The following is a 22517-nucleotide window of genomic DNA, read 5'->3' as shown; positions in this document are numbered from 1 at the left end:
AAAATGAGTGGCTCAGTTGTGTCAGCTTTGAGCATTTTATATGAAATTTGCCCGTGGATGCAGACCTGGTTCTATACGAGTGCACAGAATCTACTCGATCAAAAAGATTTATTAGGTTCAGGGGAGCACTTTGGTTATTGATATCATGCATAAGACTGGCTATAGATTTGAAATAAAGCATGTCAACTGGAAGGATATTAGAACATACGAATAACGGGATGGCATGCTCTCTGTTATTGCGGAAATAAATTAGACGTAAGGCTCTTTTTTGGAGGATTAAGATTTTCTCCAGATTTGATTTTGAAGTTTGGCCCCATACTGAAAGACCGTAAGAAACGTAAGGATGGATTCATTCATTCATTCATTCATTCATTCATTCATTCATTCATTCATTCATTCATTCATTCATTCACTCACTCACTCACTCACTCATTCATTCATTCATTCATTCATTCATTCATTCATTCATTCATTCATTCATTCATTCATTCATTCATTCATTCATTCATTTATAACAACTTTATTGAGACGAAAAAACAAATTTTAAAAAGATTACAACAAAGAAGAACCAAATCCCATATTGAAGTTGTACCCCTATTGTAAGATTGTGACTATGGTCGTCATCTGTTCGTTGCTAGAATAGTGTAACACAAATCAGATGTGAACAACCTGAAGTTGTCTGTAGTTAATAATTTTTTTCTAAATAATCCCCCCCCCCCCCCTCTATAGAAAATGTGTAGAAGACTTTTTGCTTTAGACAATTAGTGAAGAAATGGTAGATTAATTTCACCATATAATGAACAGTCTACAACCCAGATTAAAGTTTGAAATCGATAAAACGGAAACAACACCCAATGGCCTCTCGCTGTCACAACTCGAATTTAAAATTACCACATCCAAAAATAGCAAAAGCGCTTTTCTAATTTTACGAGAGAAAAAAAGAACAGCTAAAAACGCGTTATTTGTTAACCATCAATTAGCCATACCCAAGAAATCAATGATCACTTTCATTCGCAATGTGCGGAAACGTATCGGGGATAGTTAACGTTCCTCCTCACTGATAACAACAACAAAGAAGCAAAACTTATTCGATGACATTCTCCGTCTGAACGGATATCCAAAGAACGCATACACCAAACAAAGCGTCCCCAGAGCCATGAAAGAGACTCTCGACCCACCAACACAGCATGGTCATACCTCAAGATTCCGTACATCTCAAAACGGCTAATATAAACCACAGGATCACTAATCCTTTTTTTAGAAAAAAAAAGCGGTATGTGTTGTCTACAGATTACACACCCTCAGACGAGCTTTCTCCCACAACACCACGGAAAGTACATGCACCAGAGACAAGTGCCCCATTTCTAAAACCAACTTGTACTAATAAAGAAACGTCGTCTACGAAATCACATTTAACAACTGCAATCAACAATACATCGGTAGCACTACACGTTTCATCCAGTATCTTATAAGAGAACACCTCAATAACGAGAATTCCACCGTGAAGAAACACATCTCTATATAATAAAACAAAGACTATAGTGGCATTGAAATTAATACCATTGTGCAAGAAAACTACCCCGAAAATCTACGCCTATTCGAAGTACTTTCCATCAGAAAGTACCAACCTACCCTCAACGCCCGAGAAGAATATAGCGAATTCACGGACCAGTTTTGTTTAAATGACTATTTTAGTACATCTGGACTGAGACTCTTTGTTCTGTGACACTCGTACTTTATTTTATTCATATTTGTATTTATGCCTCTCATACATTTTATATACTTTGCCCCATTACTACACTTTCCACACATTTTACTTCACATTAATTTCGGTATAAGCTGTAGGCCGAATATTTTCTAAGCCCTGGTGATGCCGAATTTTTAACCTTTAATTTTAACAGTAGTCAAGGAGGCTCGAGGCAGTTTTTTTGGACTTAGGGTGGAAGTTTTGAAATTACAATCTCGTATACAAGATAAACTTTGATCTCCTTCATATTACGTCATAATTTCAACATATGATCAAAGTTCATTTTCTCATCGGTTTCCAAGCAACAGCTATTACCATAGAAACGGAAGCGCATAACCTCTCATTTTAAACATTGTCTATTATCTCGAAATCTAGTCAGACACTTTATGACGAAACTTAGGGATTTAAACTACTCAATCTAGACAATTTGTAGGCGAAATTAGAAAAAAATCTGTAAGAGCGTGTTCAAGTAACTAATGAATCAATTTTTATGTGGTGATTTTGTTTATTCCAGCATTTTCACCAATATCTCTGACAAAATACAACTTGACACTTTGTCTTTTCTGTTAAAAGGTCATTGCTCATAGCAAAACATGTATATTGAGCTTCATGGGTGTCTCCGATTTTAAGATATTTATGTTTGAAAACAGTTAAAATAAAGCGCAGATGAATGAAAAAGTTCCTACTTTGCATAAATCGAGATATCTTTAAAATACCCCAGCAGATTATTCTGTTAAATTACAAGTGGTTAGAGTAACAATTCTTTTCGATACTCACGCAATTTTTAGACTCAAGAACCGAAACCCGGGTGTTAGATAAGAAGGTTGAATCTTGGTCAAGTTTCAGTCATTATTCGCTTTCTCCGAACAAGAGTTTTATTTTGTTTGTTTCGGTCTATTCCACTGATATTCACGTGCTGTGAATATTTATAATTACGTGAAGTCGTGCAAAAGGTACAATTTAAAAAAATATATGCTCCTGCTTCTCAAGTCTTCCATTGTAAATTGTACCTTTTGTACGACTTCACGTTATGATAAATATTCAAAACACGTGAATAGAAGTGAAATAGACCGGGACAAGCAAAATAAAATTCTTGTTCGGAGAAAGGGAATAACGACTGAAACTTGAGCACGATTCAGCCTTCTTATCTAACACCAATTTCAGTTCCTGGGCCTAAAACTTGCGTAGATATCGAAAAGAATTATTACTTTAACCGCTTGTAATTTAACAGAAAAACCTGTGGCGGCATTTTAAAGATATCTCGATTTATGCAAAGTAGGAACTTTTTTATTCATCTGCGCTTTATTTTCACTGATTTTAAACATAAATATCTTAAAATCGGAGACACCCATGAAGCTCAATATACATTTAGAATGTTTTGCTATGAGGAAAGACCCTTAAACAGAAAAGACAAAGTATCAAGTTGTATTTTGTCAGAGATATTGGTGAAAATGCTGGAAAAAACAAAATCACCCCATAAAAATTGATTCATTATTTACTTGAAAACGCTCTTACAGATTTTTTTCTAATTTCGCCTACAAGTTGTCTAGATTGAGTAGTTTAAATCCCTAACGTTTCGTCATAAAGTGTCTGACTAGATTTCGAGATAATCGACAATGTTTAAAATGAGAGGCTATGCGCTACCGTTTCTATGGTAATAGCTGTTGCTTGGAAACCGATGAGAAAATAAACTTTGATCATATGTTGAAATTATGATGTAGTATGAAGGATATCGAAGTTTATCTTGTATGCGAGATCGTAATTTCAAAACTTCCGCTCTAAGTCCTAAAAAACTGCCTCGAGCCTCCTTAAAGGCCTCGTTCGAAATTCAATATTGTTATTTTCATAATTCTACTGAAGGATAACATGCGAAGACATTTTCCAGTTGCACCACTTTTTTCTTTACCTCTTCTTTTTTTAGTGAGATGTCGTTCTTCGTCATTTCAAATTTTTTTCTTCTTGCAAAGCTGATTAAATTGTAACTATCTCCTCAATCTTGCTCTGCGTGAATTCAAGGCTATCACGTAGCTTCCCGCTGCAAGGTTTTCTTCTCGTTAAACAGGAAATTGGCCTTTGGTTCGATTCTTACTAATGTCTCCCATATGGCTGCAAGTTCAGGATCATGTATGTGTTTGTTGGTCGATTCCTTCACTTCCTCCTGTGAATCCGCCCTGCTTGCTTGATTTTCACTAAGTCGTTATGGGTCGGGTGGGGAGGGGGGGGGGGGGGGGGAGGGGCGTGTATAGGAAAAGGGGTTGCTGTCAGCCGTATCTTTTGATATTGTCATACTTTTAATATACTCCTTGTGGTTTGTTTCCAAACATTATCTGAAAAACAATATTAAGACCAATATTCAGTCTGACCGTAAATTGTTACTGGAATTCGTTTTATCGTATTTTGACTGGTAATATCTCAGACATTCTATTGCCAATTTTATTTAAAAAACAATGAGAACTTCTTTGATCTTGAGTTGATAATTGGTGGAAGCATGATGGAGAATATTGAAAGAATCAGGCGAACGTAAACTATGGCATTGTTTAGAATCTTTTAAGTGTTTGAATACCAGAGAGGCCTCATCAGTAGCTAAGTGCTAACGATCTTACAAGAGTGGAAAAAAAGCTGGTTTCGCCGACGTAACAGGCATTACAGCCCACTTACAAAAACATTAATTCAACGCAAGAACGGAGCTCGCTTGGGATAGATTCTTTTATGCCCAAAAATTTGTTGATTTTAAAAAAAGAAAAGACCAAATTGATTTCTAAATTTCTGCAGTAAGGCTTAAAAGGGTGGCAGAAGAGGAGCAGAGGAACTGCCGAAATAAAAAAAAAATCAAAACTCTTTTTTTCTTTTTGTTTTCTTTTTTTAAGTTTTAAAGATTCAGTTAAGCTGCAACGTGTATATTTCATTCTAAAGAGGATCTTTGAAAAACGACAATAACCTTTTACTTGTAAGCTACCGATAATCCTAATGCAAAAGAACCATGAGGGCTGACATCAGATACTACCCCCAATACGTTTTGGCGAAACCGTTGTGAACATTATTCGAATCTACAGTGGGAAGGCTCATCTTAAACGTATAAGCATGTCGCTCTTTTACTAATGTGCTTGTAGAAATAAATTGAAAGGATATAATCTGCCGGTAATAAGGAAAACATAAATCGCAAATTATTAACACAAGAGTATCGGTTGTCCACAATTTGACTCTACAGATCAGTAAAATCGTTAACATGATTTCTAGGAGAGACGTATTTTTACGTATGCTCTTATCCAGACATTTTCGACTGGCGGGAATTAACTGGTTTTCCTCTGTCTCAGCCTTGACAATTCTCCTGAATGTTGATTATTCTTCATTAATAATTCATGATGTTATAAGCCAACAAGAGCGCCCCATTCGGGTCAGGTGGATGACTTTGAAACTCACTGAAACACCAGTTTAAAGTCACCAGTGTTTCATCAGGTTTTCATCCCTAGTGTTTCATCACTTTTTCATCACTAGTTTTAAAACTGTTCTTAATCTGCATATTCATAGATTACTCAAACACAGCTTAACATGAATCATTATTTTTTAATAAACAGTGGCCAATTTCAAATCGGTGGACAAGCTCAAGTCATTTGAAAAAAAATTTACAGCACATTTCTTAAAGTCACCGAAACAGACTGGCATAGTATCCATACATGTATATGATTTAGTTATACGATTAGTACAATGCCTAAAATGTGCACAAATTGTACGAGACTCTTCCAAATTAAAAAAAAAAAAACGGGTCAGTTAAGACTTTCGCAAGTTTTTCTTTTTTTCGAAAAAGAAAGGAGAATCGGTCAATGCACTTCAGATGGCGGTCAACACCCACTATCGTCGCCTTTGTTCTTAAAGCCTGGTTTACACGTACGACGCAAGCATAAGCATAAGCACAAGCATAAGCACAAGAAACCTACGTGTAAACCGGTTTGACGCAAGCACAAGCGCCTTGTGCTTGCGCTTGTGCTTGTGCTTATGCTTGCGTCGTCCCGGTTTACACGTACGACGCAACGACGTAAGCATAAGCAACAAGCACAAGAGAATGGAACGATTTCCATTCTCTTGTGCTTGTGCTTATGCTTGCGTCGTTGCGTCGTACGTGTAAACCGGGACGACGCAAGCATAAGCATAAGCGCAAGGAAAGGAAAGTGAAAAACAGTGACAAGTTGTCAGCGTACAATCTAGTTACTCATGCGTTGCCATTTTCCGCCATGTTGGAATCAAATCTCGCGCTAAAAGGCAGCCCGGCTGCGCGATTGCGCCTAATTGGTTTGCTTCTGCGCTTGCGTATGTCACGTTATGCTTATGCTTATCGCACGTGTAAACATCCTTGTGCTTGTGCTTGTGCTTGTGCTTATTCTTATGCTTGCGTCGTACGTGTAAACCAGGCTTAATCGTATCTTAGTCTTAAGCATAACGTTTTAGCCTCGGTCGCGTCCAATACGTTATCGTGTAATATGTTGATTTTGTCTTTCGCTTTCGTTTTGCCGCTGGTCGGACTCCCAGTCTTTCCTTATTTTATTGACAAAACACACTGTCCTCGGCATAGACCTGCAGAAGACCATTGTCCCCCTCCATGGCAAGCCGCATGCCTAAACAACCGATTTTGCCATCCAATTTTTTCCTCGATCACTACAGGAGGCCTCTATTGTTTACGGGAGTACTGTTGACAGTTTAAAACCACATTTTCGGCGCAATACGAGTCTCACCGGTTGTAAAAACTTCACAGCAATCAACATTCACTCACTGCGTGCAGTCGATTTTTTCCGGTTCAGTCAAAAACCTCAGAACTATTGAAAAATCCGGAGTAAAATAAAGTTATCGTCGATATGCAGCAAGTATTAAACACGCCAAGCTAAGGAGACACACGCGATAACTGGCGATACGTATACACCCGAAATAAAAATGGCCGAGTTTAAAATCTTCCTCTGAAGATATCAGAGTTAGCTGGATCACGAAGCACAGGTGACGCATCCAATTGCTTATTGTTTTCAGGCGACACACCCCAGAGAACAACTGGCATGTATGTTCCAGTTTATATAAAGTAAATTGTTTTGTTGCACTGAGCTGCTACATTATAATTTTTAAAGTTGTAAAATTTGAATCCAGATAGCTTAATATAACGACTGGTAATAAAAACAAAAAAAAAGAAGTGTATAAATGTGTCGAAGTGTCGAAATTTGAGTCCATTCCATTCTATATCTATGGTGAGGCGATCGGGGATCATTTGCGGTCCAATCTGGGGATCATTTCCCGTCCCATGCAGGATCATTTGCGGTTCAATTTGGGGATCATTTCCGGTCCGGGGATCATTTGCGGGCCTGTACATCGTGATAAGACTGTTTACAATGCCTTCTTTTTTTGTGTGATTGTCGACGAATCATATTTCGATTGAGCAGCCACCGTCTTAGTTTTAAATAGCGAGCGCAACCTGGGAGCCCTTGTCAGGTTTTATAGCGTGGAGGAGAAGGGGTTAAATGTCTTTCTCCCCCACCCCCCTGCCGGCTGCTCGGCAGTTTTGGCACTTACACCATATTGCGCTCGCTATAATAAACCAAGCTGCCATCATTTCGATCAGAGAATACGATCTCTACTTTCACATTTGGCAGATAGGGGTTTAAAAACAGTCGATTTGGTGCCGTCAAATAAATTATTTTTTTAATAAATTATTTTTAAGTTATTTTTCCCTCAACGTTTAAGCGTCATATGCTTAATATTAACTTGTTTATAGCAGCTGGTGTAATTACCTCTCCCGCAATCTGCTTGGGTATAAAAGAAAGAAAGAAAGCACCGTTTCACATTGACAATACAATCGGATAGATTCACTAGTTACTTTTGTGGCATTATTGGTGTCAAAATGAGGGTTGGGGGAGGGGAAGGGTTGTGAGAACAAAAGAAAAATTGTTACATATAAAATACTTGGTTTTCACATGACGTCATAAAAAACTGAAATTCATAACTAAACACAAGTTTGGGTTTTTATCTTCATCACATAGAAGAAAATCTAAATTTCCATCGGCTTGCTTGTTTTCAGCAGGATAGCATTCTTTGTTTTGAAAATAGAGCAGTTTGAATTTTAGATTTTTGCGCAGTGCGTGACAGAAGGATTGCTGCTCTAAACATGTCACGTACATGAAAACATCGATTCGCCTCGTGTTCTTTTTAGGTCTGATCAGCTAACATGTAATAGAAGCGTTAATGTCAATGTGTGAAAGTTCAGCAGCTAGAAGAAAGGCTTTGAAAAAGCCAAGGTAAACTCCAGATGTTTTTGCTGGTTTCCGGCCGCCATGTTGGTGCCCATCAGACAGGGCACCAAAATGGCGTCCCATACTAAACTCTGTAATTTTCCGTGGTACATTTTCTCGAATAACTCGATTAGGAGATATTGCACAGCCCACTGGCTTTCACACGTTGTTTATATATCACTCTTCTACAACATATCAATTTCTTGACTTTATCTATTGAATGGTTGAGGATTTTATTTTTTCACTGTGTGAGTTGAAAACCACCTATAGATAGAGATTAAAGTTAAGTTGAGAGGGTGATTACAGTAAAGCAGTATTCTGGCCAGCTCAATTAAGGTTAATAAAATAAATCAAGTATATACGAATGAAAAGATAAGTCAAAAGAACTATTATATGATTATAAATGATATGATAAAAATGACAAAAATGTTTTCAATTAAAAATTTAGTTCGACTTATGTGGTTTAAAATCAAAATTTTGAGGGATGTTTGCTACCCAAAAATTTTAATACCCGTGGCAACATTAATCACTGGCTATTAACTTAAAAGTTAATAGCCAGCAATTAACCCTTTAGAGGGTTTCAGATTAAAACATGAGGTTTTTAAATTTAAGGGGAGTAAATAAAAAAAAAGTTAAAATGAAGATGAGTGAACTACCCCAGCTATAGAGTGTAAGACAACGACCCCAAGAATCATAGACACTGCCAGTAATCAGGGGCGAAATGCAACTGAGCAAAGGAGTTTCTAGTTTAGCGCTAGACCTTCACCCGACTTCCCCTTCACGAGGCTCAAAATACAAAATAAGAAAAAAAATTTTGGTCGAAAAAATCCAGTTGAGAAAACAAGGGAAAGAGAAGATGCAACTGTAGTCAAAATAATGCTTTCCATTGCGTAGTTACGTGGACAATAGTCATAGAGAATTGAAATCTGAGTGTTGACTGTCGATCGATTTCTTGAGAGCGGTGTCGGTCGGCATTGACAATAGAATCGGGATAGCCGTGTGTTTTGCAGATTTGGCGCATTTCCTTTTATTTGTTTGGGTAAAATTAGATTAATCACTATATAAACGTCGAAGTTTAAGTATACGACAATACCCGATAGAATTTTTCACTTGCAACGGGTGAAAAGATGAAAATAACGAAAATAACTGTAGGTTTGTAGTGTAATCCTAGCCTTTACATCTTTCCTTTGTAAAACTGGGATTCAGCTGTGCATTCTTTTTTCAGCAGTATTTCCGTCTTCATCTCCTCACTGAGAAAGAAACTGTTTTATACACAGCGAATCTTTCGTTTTACAATTAGTTATTTAGTTAGCTTGTAAGTTAGTTATTTAATTTAGTTAGTTAGTTGGTTAGTTTGTAAGTTAGTTTGTTAGTTAGCTAGTTAAATAATAAGTTAATTAATTAGTTAGTTCATTAATTAATTAGTTAATTAATTCATTCCCAGTATGTCGGCTGGAGATTTAAGGCAGCAACAAATGTCTTTCACCATTGTCTGACTTCTCAATAGTGACCCAGCTGTGGTTCATGGCCTTAAGATCTCCCTCCGCAGTTCGCTACTATGCATTCTTGAGCCTGTCACTCGTGCGTCTGCCATGAGATTTCCAAAGAAGTGATTCTTTATTATGTTTTATAGCTCTATTAATAATCATGCAACAAAGAAAAAATATTATTATTATTATTATTGTGTCATAGTGTAATGTTGAGGGCTGTTAGAAGCGTGAAGCTCTTCCTACGAAGTTTGACAATAAACATTGATTTGTTTCACGTGAGCCTTTCACAGATTACAAAACTTAGCAAGATGATTGAGCAGTAAGGACTATTAACTAACATTTAAACGTTGTAAATTGCAGATATTTACACAATAACCAGCTACAGGGTTTACCAGAGGGTATTTTCTCTTCCCTGGTTTACCTTCAAGAACTGTAAGTACCACACAGACGAATGTTTTATTTTGCTCTTTCTCAATATAAATGCGTTCTTGTACCATATACTGAGTGCATTCTCAGCATTCCAGGTGGATGTATTGGGAGGATTGAGGACTGAAAGGATACATTAAGACCTGTGCTTTACCGTGGTTGTAATCAAGTTGTATGATATTTGGTTATTAAAGGAAGTGAGTAACTTTCTTGTTTGCAATTTTAAGACCATCAACTGTTTCTCGTAACCATAGAACGCTTTGATTCTTCTACCTTGGAACAAGTCTGACAGTCCAGCTTCCTTCTCCTTTGATTGTTGAGATAAAATTTAGAGTCCTCATCGTGGTCTTTGTACAGAATGTTTTAAGGTCAAACTGCGTGATCTGAAATTGGCTTATAAACCAGTGGTGAGTGTATGAAAATGATAGCAAGACGGTATGATGAGTTATCGCAAGTGGATTAAATTAAACATGCTGGGAACATCGGAAAACAGAACCGCACATGCGTTGCCTAATGTTATTGCTAAATGCTTAATGTCACACCATAAAGTTTAGGTAATTCCACTGGATTGCATTGTGCATTTTTTCTGCGCATAAATTTAGCGTCATTAACGCGCGTCTGGCGCGAGAGCGCACACCGGAATCAGGATGTGTTCCTAGAAGCTAAGCCAGCCGATTACTAAATTATTATTTTATCCTAAACGAGCACCATGAGCAATTTTTATTATCTTGGTAATTTTATTTAGCTATTATCCTATTTATGTTTTAAGGTTTTTTAGAAAAAAAATTGACAACAAAAAAATGAGTCATTCCCGGAAATACGAGCTTGCCCATCATTTCGGGACTGAAAATAGTGATACTGTGAACACGCTTGCAAGAAACGTTTTGGTTCAATACTGATTAATAATGTGCTTAATGTTATCTTTTATTGCTTTTTATGCTTTATACATTTTATGCATAACCTTTTTTTTTTAACTCTTTGTCATCTATATTGTTTCTGTTACCACACTACCTGGCAACAAATGCCCAAATGAAGTCATTTTTAAATGTAAATACTGGAAACAAATATTAGCGGAGCTCCGCACTCCGGAGGCGTGCGTGCGGAGCCCCATAGCTAAAAGAATTTGGTAAACCGTGAATGCGAGAAATTTTGGTTTGGTTATGACGTCACTTTTGTCCATCCGTACGCCCGTACGTACGACCGTACGCAGCCACAGGAAAACTTAGGTGTGTGAAGCCGTGCTGCGACCCGCGTTTGTTTGGCGGGAAGTTGCATCGCCAACTGCTTTAATTAAGAAAACAAAAAGATCTTTTGAAGAGAACACTGATACAAAGTCAATTTATGTGACCGACAGCGGGAGAAACACCAAGACGTCTAGCAGCGGGAGAAACAAATCGACTGGCAGAATCTTGAAGTGAAAACATTTTACTCCGATCCTGCGTGACGACACTTGGTTTTTTGCAATTTACCTAAAACGTTTCGCTCACTTGACGTTGTAAAACAAACGAAAAAAGTTAGCTATTGAATAAATAGGACTTGTTATTGTCTGGAGAGGCGAGTATATTCATGTAATTTTGTTGACAAAACTTTGCTGGTTTGCTGTCTTGCAAGATCTTGATTTCTTGCCCCTGATTTCTTGCAGTGTTAACGCGCCGTTTAATTTAAGCTGAAGCTGCTAAATACCGCTAACTTTAGAGGAGTCTTTTGAGATCATTTTTTTCGGTCCATGTTGATTAATTCCCTGGGAGTTTTATTTTCTAATGGGGTGATTTTCCGTCTTTCCTCGCTTTAGAATTTGGGGTGATTTTCCGCCATTCCCCATTTCGCCGTTCCACCCTTCCAGCTTTTAGCGTCACCGGCATCCGAACATTTTTACTCCGATCTGGCGCGTCAAAACGTTGGATTTTTCCTCTTGAAGTGGAGCGTTTCGCTGGTACGTAGGGGCTGTACCATAGAAAAGCCTGCAGTCGGCCATGAGAATAGTATAATGATTTGCAGAAAAAGCTTGGTCCATGGGTAAGACGGTTAGCTAATCAGTGGTCATACTGTATCATAAAGGTATATTTTATTAAATCATCTGGTGTTTTTGAGGCTAATGTGTTTCGGCAACACTATGTTCCAGGTTATGGTAATTCCTGATTCAATAGCATGTCTCTCGTATATTATTCGATATTAAGGTTAATAACTTGACGAAATTTGCAAGAAAACCTATTGTAGCCTCTATTTCTGAGAATATTTCTTTTTACAAAACCTGAGATTACGGCGGTGGGAGGGGGAAAGGGGACAGGGTGGAGGTTAATGTTTCCTGTAATTCATTTTATCTCATTTTGACTGGAAAGATCTCAGAAATTTTATTGTCAACGTTTGTTTGAAAAAAAATTCCTAATATTCAACGGTATTGAAAAATCGTGAAACTGATTACGGATCGTAGATGGCTGCCTTTTAAAGAACATGACAGAATTTTAACGTCGATTCTTGTCATAAGCTCACCTAGTGATACAGGCCCGCAAATCATCCTCGGACCGGACATGATCCCCCAAATTGAACCGCAAACGATCCCCGAACGGGAAATGATCCCCATATTGGACCACAAATGATCCCCGATCGCCTTACCATAAATATAGAATGGAATGGACTCAAATTTGGACAGTGGATTTAAACTTTATAGAATTCATATATATATATTTTTAATAACATCAGTCGTTATATTTAAACTATCTGCATGCAAATTTCTCAACTTTAAAAATTATAATATAGCAACACAGTGCAACAGAACAATTTACCTATAAACTGTAACATACATGTGATTTACTTATACCATTAGTACAATGCCTAAAATGTGCACAAATTGTACGAAACTCTTCCAAATTAAAAAAAAAAAAAAAAAAAAAACGGGTCAGTTAAGACTTTCGCAAGTTTTTCTTTTTTTCGAAAAAGGAAGGAGAATCGGTCAATGCACTTCAGATGGCGGTCAACACCCACTATCGTCGCCTTTGTTCTTAAAGCCTGGTTTACACGTACGACGCAAGCATAAGCATAAGCACAAGCATAAGCACAAGAAACCTACGTGTAAACCTGTGCGACGCAAGCATAAGCGCCTTGTGCTTGCGCTTGTGCTTATGCTTACGTCGTCCCGGTTTACACGTACGACGCAACGACGTAAGCATAAGCAACAAGCACAAGAGAATGGAACGATTTCCATTCTCTTGTGCTTGTGCTTATGCTTGCGTCGTTGCGTCGTACGTGTAAACCGGGACGACGCAAGCATAAGCATAAGCGCAAGGAAAGGAAAGTGAAAAAGAGTGACAAGTTGTCAGCGTACAATCTAGTTACTCATGCGTTACCATTTTCCGCATTGTTGGAATCAAATCTCGCGCTAAAAGGCAGCCCGGCTGCGCGCTTGCGCCTAATTGGTCTGCTTCTGCGCTTGCGTATGTCACATTATGCTTATGCTTATCGCACGTGTAAACATCCTTGTGCTTGTGCTTGTGCTTATTCTTATGCTTGCGTCGTACGTGTAAACCAGGCTTAATCGGATCTTAGTCTTAAGCATAACGTTTTAGCCTCGGTCGCGTCCAATACGTTATCGTGTAATATGTTGATTTTGTCTTTCGCTTTCGTTTTGCCGCTAATCGGACTCCCAGTCTTTCTTTATTTTTTTTTTGACAAAACACACTGTCCTCGGCATAGACCTGCAGAACACCATTGTCCCTCCTCCATGGCAAGCCGCATGCCTACACAACTGATTTTGTTATCCAATTTTTTTCTCGATCACTACAGGAGGCCTCTATTGTTTACGGGAGTACTATTGACAGTTTAAAACCACATTTTCGGTGCAATACGAGTCTCACCGGTTGTAAAAACTTCACAGCAATCAACATACACTCACTGCGTGCAGTCGATTTTTTCCGGTTCAGTCAAAAACCTCCGAATAATTGAAAAATCCGGAGTAAAATAAAGTTATCGTCGATATGCAGCAAGTATTAAACACGGCAAAGCTAAGGAGACACACGCGATTACTGGCGATACGTATACACCCGAGATAAAAATGGCCGAGTTTAAAATCTTCCTCTGAAGATATCAGAGTTAGCTGGATCACGAAGCACAGGTGACGCATCCAATTGCTTATTGTTCTCAGGCGACACACCCCAGTGAACAACTGACATGTATGTTCCAGTTTATATAAAGTAAATTGTTTTGTTGCACTGAGCTGCTACATTATAATTTTTAAAGTTGTAAAATTTGCATCCAGATAGCTTAATATAACGACTGGTAATAAAAAGAAAAAAAAAAAGAAGTGTATAAATGTGTCGAAGTGTCGAAATTTGAGTCCATTCCATTCTATATCTATGGTGAGGCGATCGGGGATCATTTGCGGTCCAATCTGGGGATCATTTCCCGTCCCAGGATCATTTGCGGTTCAATTTGGGGATCATTTCCGGTCCGGGGATCATTTGCGGGCCGGAATCATTTGCGGGCCTGTACATCGTGATAAGACTGTTTACAATGCCTTCTTTTTTTGTGTGATTGTCGACAAATCATATTTCGATTGAGCAGCCACCGTCTTAGTTTTAAATAGCGAGCGCAACCTGGGAGCCCTTGTCAGGTTTTATAGCGTGAAAGAGAAGGGGTTAAATGTCTTTCTCCCCCACCCCCCTGCCGGCTGCTCGGCAGTTTTGGCACTCACACCATATTGCGCTCGCTATAATAAACCAATCTGCCATCATTCCGATCAGAGAATACGATCTCAACTTTCACATTTGCAGATAGGGGTTTAAAAACAGTCGATTTGGTGCCGTCAAATAAATTATTTTCGAAGTATTTTTCCCTCAACGTTTAAGTGTCATATGCTTAATATTAACTTGTTTATAGCAGCTGGTGTAATTACCTCTCCCGCAATCTGTTTGGGTATAAAAGAAAGAAAGAAAGCACCGTTTCACATTGACAATTCAATCGGATAGATTCACTAGCAACTTTTGTGGCATTATTGGTGTCAAAATGAGGGTTGGGGGAGGGGAAGGGTTGTGAGAACAAAAGAAAAATTGTTACATATTTAATAAATAGAGATTAAAGATAAGTTGAGAGGGTGATTACAGTAAAGCAGTATTCTGGCCAGCTCAATAAAGGTTAATAAAATAAATCAAATATATACGGATGAATAGATAACTTAAAAGAACTATTATATGATTATAAATGATATGATAAAAATGGCAAAAATGTTTTAAATTGAAAATTTGGTTCGACTTATGTGGTTTAAAATCAAAATATTGAGGGTTTTTTGCTACCCAAAAATTTTAATACCCGTGGTAACATTAATCACTGGCTATTAACTTAAAAGTTAACTTAAAAGTTAATAGCCAGCAATTAACCCTTTAAAGGGTTTCAGTTTTAAACATGAGGTTTTTAAATTTAAGGGGAGTAAATGAAATAAAGTTAAAATAAAGATGAGTGAACTACCCCAGCTATAGAGTGTAAGACAACGATCCCAAGAATCATAGACACTGCCAGTAATCAGGGGCGAAATGCAACTGAGCAAAGGAGTTTCTAGTTTAGCGCTAGACCTTCACCCGACTTCCCCTTCACGAGGCTCAAAATACAAAATAAGAAAAAAGGATTTTGGTCGAAAAACTCCAGTTGAGAAAACAAGGGAAAGAGAAGATGCAACTGTAGTCAAAATAATGCTTTTCATTGCGTAGTTACGTGGACAATAGTCATAGGAAATTGAAATCTGAGTGTTGACTATCGATTGATTTCTTGAGAGCGGTGTCGGTCGGTATTGACAATAGAATCGGGAAAGCCGCGTGTTTTGAAGATTTGACGCATTTCCTCTTATTTCTTTGGGTAAAATTAGATTAATCACTATGTAAACGTCGAAGTTTAAGTATACGACAACACCCGATAGAATTTTTCACTTGCAACGGGTGAAAAGATGAAAATAACGAAAATAACTGTAGGTTTGTAGTGTAATCCTAGCCTCTACATCTTTCCTTTGTAAAACTGGGATTCAGCTGTGCATTCTTTTTTCAACAGTATTTTCCGTCTTCGTCTCCTCACTGAGAAAGAAACTGTTTTATACACAGCGAATCTTTCGTTTTACAATTAGTTATTTAGTTAGCTTGTAAGTTAGTTATTTAATTTAGTTAGTTAGTTGGTTAGTTTGTAAGTTAGTTTGTTAGTTAGCTAGTTAAATAATAAGTTAATTAATTAGTTATACGAAGAAGCAAAGACTTAGAAAGACATTTGACTATAAAAAATTGCGATAAAACATTTCGTAAAAACATTATAAAAAGGTTAAAAAACACGACGTTTCGATGTACATTACATCATTATCAAGTGAAATTAAAAATGCAAGATTGCGGCTATAAATACAAAAATGGACAATAGATATTAATTAAAATAGTAGCATTGAAGAATGCTACCGGTTAAACAAAAAGTTTCGCACGTATAGAGTCCGTTTGAGTGTTCAAGCAAGGCTTAAGTTTCTTGATGTACAGCATTTCAAATACCAAACAATCAAATCTGCTCTGACACTTTCTCAAGATGTTAAAATGGCCCTGATTCAATAGGTGTTTGCTCCCGTGAGCTTCAAGAAAATGTTTGCCAATTGCCGAGTTCTTGTGCTCAGCAACGCGTTGAAAAAGGTGTCTGGCTGTATAGCCGACATAATCTGCATCGCACAGATCACACGAAAAATAGTAAACAACGCATTGCTGATTCACAATCGACGGCTTAACTTCCCTAGGCTTAAGATCATGTTCTAATTTCCTACTAACAAAAACTGGCTGCAATATGGGGCCAATCTTATTACTTAGGTCGTTAAATTGCCTGCGAACCGCATTGGCAGCTACTTGATCCTTAAAAGGAAGGATAATTCTGATCTTACGACCGCCTTCAGGCTTCTCTTCCGCTGCCTGTTCCGATACATTACGAAGAAAATTACTAATGATGGAATCTATGAGAGCCCTAGGATAATCTAGGCGACTGAAAATTGAGCGCAATTTGTTACATTCTAAATTGAAAGCTTCTGTTGTGGAACATAGAGCGTACGCGCGATGTAACATTGTTTTCACTAAAGACACCTTGTATCGTTTGTCGGTATGGCTATGGTAATGCAAGAGTAAGCCACTGTTCGTTTGTTTCCTGTAAACTTGAGTTTCAAGTTTAGTTCCACACTTGATGATTTCAATGCCAATAAAAGGAATCCTACCACTGACAGTGCTACTATTTTAATTAATATCTATTGTCCATTTTTGTATTTATAGCCGCAATCTTGCATTTTTAATTTCACTTGATAATGATGTAATGTACATCGAAACGTCGTGTTTTTTAACCTTTTTATAATGTTTTTACGAAATGTTTTATCGCAATTTTTTATAGTCAAATGTTTTTCTAAGTCTTTGCTTCTTCGTATACTCAAACGCGATAACCAACTGCACTTTTTCAGACGTCTTGAAAAGTGTAGTCAACGCCTCATCAAATGCGAAGGCGCCATTGAATTTTTACGTTTATGTTTGAACTTTGGTGTTACACCAACTTTCGCACAAGTCGACCGTACAAGAGCACGCAAATGGAAGAAATCTTCAGAAACTTATCAAAAGGATGTCATCGAAGAGGAATTGAGTTTCAAACTCTCCCAGCTCAAACACCTCAGAGAAGAAGTACAGAATGCTTACAAAGATCTCCGAGATAAATGCTCTTTGCTTCGCTTCATCGCCATCTTGCGAACATTGAGTGTTCTACGCAACAACCAGTACGAAGAAATGATGAAGGGCCATGTCAGCAAAATCTCGCGATTAATATCAAAGAAGCTTGATGTCAATGAGCATATAAACAACCTATCTTCTTATCGCCTTACGTTCTTCGAGAAGCTTCTTATCTGCAGAGGTCTGAAGTTTTCAGTACCACAAAAGGTCTCGCCCATCGACATACATGCGAGCTTTGAGAAAGCATATTGGAAAATAGAGCCGTTGTTGGATGATTCTGAGAAGGAACTGGCAAGCTCAACTCTACGCTCAATCGCCTTGAACTATATCCATCGTACAAGCCCCAAACCACCAAAGGCTCTTTTGAATGCTCTTAATCGCTTGAAGAAACGTGACGACATCATAATCACCAAGCCTGATAAAGGTTCTGGCGTAGTGGTAATGGACAAAACCGAATACATCCGTCTTCTAAGCGCTGCTTCAATCGATAACACTTCTAAGTTCGTACATGTTGATGAAAAGCGACCAAAGAGGCGTGGACGTCCAGCTCAACATTTCCACCCGCTCTTACAGAAAGAAAAAGAGTTGCGCACAGCCTTACGTCAAATTCTACCTGAAGAGATCGCTAACTCGCTTTCTCCGAAGAGTTCCAGATTGTCACACTTGTATGGCCTTCCGAAGACCCATAAAGCCACACTGAGTATGAGACCCATTTTATCAGCAACTGGCGCCTACAATTACAATCTCGCCAAATGGCTCGAAGAGAAACTTAAGCCACTCTCCATCAATGACTACACAATCACTGATGCCTTTGCTTTTGCTGATGAAATCCGTACCATTTCCGTGAATGAGGATGACATCTTAGTCTCCTATGATGTGACATCACTTTTCACCAACGTACCTTTGAGTGAGACGATTAACATCCTAGTCCACAAAGCGTTCACCAACGATTGGTTCAACAAGACCTACGGCCTTAACTTGCAGAAGGATCAGCTTGCCAAATTACTGGAAATTGCTACAACCAACCAGCTTTTCCAGTTCAATGGTCTTTTGTACGAACAGACTGATGGGGTGGCCATGGGCTCCCCTCTTGGTCCTCTGATGGCTAATGTTTTTATGTGTCACCTGGAAGAGAAGCTCTCCCGTGATGGTCTGATGCCTGACCTGTACAAACGTTACGTGGATGATACCCTGGCTAAAATGCCTAGTGGTGACGCTGCCTCTGAGTTTCTCAATACTCTGAATGGTCTCCATCCCAGCATGAAATTTACAATGGAACTCCCTGTCAGTGGTAGGATTCCTTTTATTGGCATTGAAATCATCAAGTGTGGGACTAAACTTGAAACTCAAGTTTACAGGAAACAAACGAACAGTGGCTTACTCTTGCATTACCATAGCCATACCGACAAACGATACAAGGTGTCTTTAGTGAAAACAATGTTACATCGCGCGTACGCTCTATGTTCCACAACAGAAGCTTTCAATTTAGAATGTAACAAATTGCGCTCAATTTTCAGTCGCCTAGATTATCCTAGGGCTCTCATAGATTCCATCATTAGTAATTTTCTTCGTAATGTATCGGAACAGGCAGCGGAAGAGAAGCCTGAAGGCGGTCGTAAGATCAGAATTATCCTTCCTTTTAAGGATCAAGTAGCTGCCAATGCGGTTCGCAGGCAATTTAACGACCTAAGTAATAAGATTGGCCCCATATTGCAGCCAGTTTTTGTTAGTAGGAAATTAGAACATGATCTTAAGCCTAGGGAAGTTAAGCCGTCGATTGTGAATCAGCAATGCGTTGTTTACTATTTTTCGTGTGATCTGTGCGATGCAGATTATGTCGGCTATACAGCCAGACACCTTTTTCAACGCGTTGCTGAGCACAAGAACTCGGCAATTGGCAAACATTTTCTTGAAGCTCACGGGAGCAAACACCTATTGAATCAGGGCCATTTTAACATCTTGAGAAAGTGTCAGAGCAGATTTGATTGTTTGGTATTTGAAATGCTGTACATCAAGAAACTTAAGCCTTGCTTGAACACTCAAACGGACTCTATACGTGCGAAACTTTTTGTTTAACCGGTAGCATTCTTCAATGCTACTATTTTAATTAATATCTATTGTCCATTTTTGTATTTATAGCCGCAATCTTGCATTTTTAATTTCACTTGATAATGATGTAATGTACATCGAAACGTCGTGTTTTTTAACCTTTTTATAATGTTTTTACGAAATGTTTTATCGCAATTTTTTATAGTCAAATTAATTAGTTAGTTCATTAATTAATTAGTTAATTAATTCATTCCCAGTATGTCGGCTGGAGATTTAAGGCAGCAACAAATGTCTTTCACCATTGTCTGACTTCTCAATAGTGACCCAGCTGTGGTTCATGGCCTTAAGATCTCCCTCCGCAGTTCGCTACTATGCATTCTTGAGCATGTCACTCGTGCGTCTGCCATGAGATTTCCAAAGACGTGATTCTTTATTATGTTTTATAGCTCTATTAATAATCATGCAACAAAGAGAAAATATTATTATTATTGTGTCATAGTGTTAAGCTGAGGGTTGTTAGAAGCGTGAAGCTCTTCCTACGAGGTTTGACAATAAACATTGATTTGTTTCACGTGAGCCTTTCGCAGATTACAAAACTTAGCAAGATGATTGAGCAGTAAGGACTATTAACTAACATTTAAACGTTGTAAATTGCAGATATTTACACAATAACCAGCTGCAGGATTTACCAGAGGGCATTTTCTCTTCCCTGGTTTACCTTCAAGAACTGTAAGTCCAACACAGAGGAATGTTTTATTTTGCTCTTTCTCAATATAAATGCGTTCTTGTACCATATACTGAGTGCATTCTCAGCATTCCAGGTGGATGTATTGGGAAGATTGGGGACTGAAAGGATACATTAAGACCCGTGCTTTACCGTGGTTGTAATCAAGTTGTATGATATTTGGTTATTAAAGGAAGTGGGTAACTTTCTTGTTTGCAATTTTAAGACCATCAACTGTTTCTCGTAACCATAGAACGCTTTGATTCTTCTACCTTGGAACAAGTCTGACAGTCCAGCTTCCTTCTCCTTTGATTGTTGAGATAAAATTTAGAGTCCTCATTGTGGTCATTGTACAGAATGTGTTAAGGTCAAACTGCGTGATCTAAAATTGGCTTATAAACCAGTGGTGAGTGTATGAAAATGATAGCAAGACGGTATGATAAGTTATCGCAAGTGGATTAAATTAAACATGCTGTGAACATCGGAAAACAGAACCGCACATGCGTTGCCTAATGTTATTGCTAAATGCTTAATGTCACACCATAAAGTTTAGGTAATTCCACTGGATTGCATTGTGCATTTTTGCTGCGCATAAATTTAGCGTCATTAACGCGCGTCTGGCGCGAGAGCGCACACTGGAATCAGGATGTGTTCCTAGAAGCTAAGCCAGCCAATTACTAAATTATTATTTTATCCTAAACGAGCACCATGAGCAATTTTTGTTATCTTGGTAATTTTACTTAGCTATTATCCTATTTATGTTTTAAAGTTTTTTAGAAAAAAAATTGACAACAAAAAAATGAGTCATTCCCGGAAATACGAGCTTGCCCATCATTTCGGGACTGAAAATAGTGATACTGTGAACACGCTTGCAAGAAACGTTTTGGTTCAATACTGATTAATAATGTGCTTAATGTTATCTTTTATTGCTGTTTATGCTTTATGCATTTTATGCATAACCTTTTTTTTTAACTCTTTGTCATCTATATTGTTTCTGTTACCACACTACCTGGCAACAAATGACCAAACGAAGTCATTCTTAAATGTAAATACTGGAAACAAATATTAATTTCATTCCAAGGTAATCACCTTAGCGGTAAAATAGATCGCTGGGCAAGAGCTGCAGCGAAAGGTTTAACACCGAAAAACGGAATGAAAAAAAAAATAATAAAAGCTAAAGATTGTCTTAGTACTTCGATATGTAAGCACGATTCTCAGAACTGCTGAAAAAGTCCTCATTTTGCAAAGGTTTCTGTTACGTTCGTCCATTGTTTCGACACAGCCTTGTTAGCTTTACTTTCCTTTGTATTTCTGCATATAAGATAAAGTTTTCTTAATCGCATTTAATAGTTGACTTATAATGATCAAACATATGACACTATCTTGCATTCCATTTCCTTATTGCAAATAAACATCTGTTGTTTTCTGATAAACTAACACATTATCTAACTCATTCGGAAGGAAACTGCGTAACATTATAATATCTAATAGAGGCATTGTATATATACAATGTTTGAGAATCACTGTTTTGATTGACAAGTATAATAACTGATGGAAACCTGACGGCTAGTCACTACCATCGAACGGAAGTGGCTAACGTATCTTGCCCAAAATGAGCTGCGTTGACATTTTTTTGTTATAATGTTTAGGGGAAAAAGAGCACATCTATTTGCGAGAAGAAAGTGAAAGGAAACATTATAACTAAAGAACACTAAAGAAAATAGAAAAAGAAAAAGAAAAGAAAGGGAAAAAAAAAAGAGAGAGAGAAGAGATACTTCTGATACTGGAAATTGATAAAGCCGGTCAAATCTATTGTATGCAGTATCAAGACTGAAAATTCCAATATTAAATCGTATTTCGACTTGGTATACACTCGATTGCAAAAACGTTGACACCTAAAAAGAATAAACCGTGAACGATGAAGCCCAATGGCTTTATGGGTATAAGTGTACTAAATTTATTTGCGTAATATTCTATTCTCGTGCGACGGTTGACTGGACCAAATTAGTTGCACGTGGTGAATGATGGATACTGTCCAAGCTTTCCTTAAAGTGTCCAAGCTGGCCAACAAGGGCTAAATTTGAGTGATATCGCGATTTTCCTAAGTTCAAATCA

General features: G+C 37.9%; 3 protein-coding genes and 1 long non-coding RNA gene across 4 annotated transcripts in view; 3 read left to right on the top strand and 1 right to left on the bottom strand.

Annotated features, from left to right (window-relative positions):
- The window catches only part of LOC146475584 (uncharacterized), an 873425-nt gene that overhangs the window by 78739 nt on the left and 772169 nt on the right, over nucleotides 1-22517 (top strand). The gene's annotated exons all lie outside the window — the stretch shown is intronic.
- Nucleotides 1-22517, top strand: part of LOC146475606 (uncharacterized) — a 78455-nt gene that overhangs the window by 19369 nt on the left and 36569 nt on the right. The gene's annotated exons all lie outside the window — the stretch shown is intronic.
- On the bottom strand, nucleotides 5698-13456 carry LOC146475608 (uncharacterized). Its single transcript, XR_014865923.1, has 3 exons — nucleotides 13367-13456; nucleotides 5796-6027; nucleotides 5698-5713 (listed from the first exon to the last, which is right to left on the bottom strand). It is a non-coding gene; the product is annotated as an uncharacterized LOC146475608 (long non-coding RNA).
- LOC146475607 (uncharacterized) lies at nucleotides 17180-19888 on the top strand. The gene has a single exon (XM_085115968.1). It carries the CDS (start codon nucleotides 17267-17269, stop codon nucleotides 19703-19705), a length of 2439 nt encoding a protein of 812 aa, XP_084972094.1. The 5' UTR covers nucleotides 17180-17266; the 3' UTR covers nucleotides 19706-19888.

Source organism: Pavona decussata, unplaced genomic scaffold, assembly GCF_977016875.1.
Source record: "Pavona decussata unplaced genomic scaffold, jaPavDecu1.1 SCAFFOLD_84, whole genome shotgun sequence".
NCBI classification, from domain to species: Eukaryota; Metazoa; Cnidaria; class Anthozoa; order Scleractinia; family Agariciidae; genus Pavona; species Pavona decussata.
This window is presented reverse-complemented; position numbering and strand designations above follow the sequence as displayed.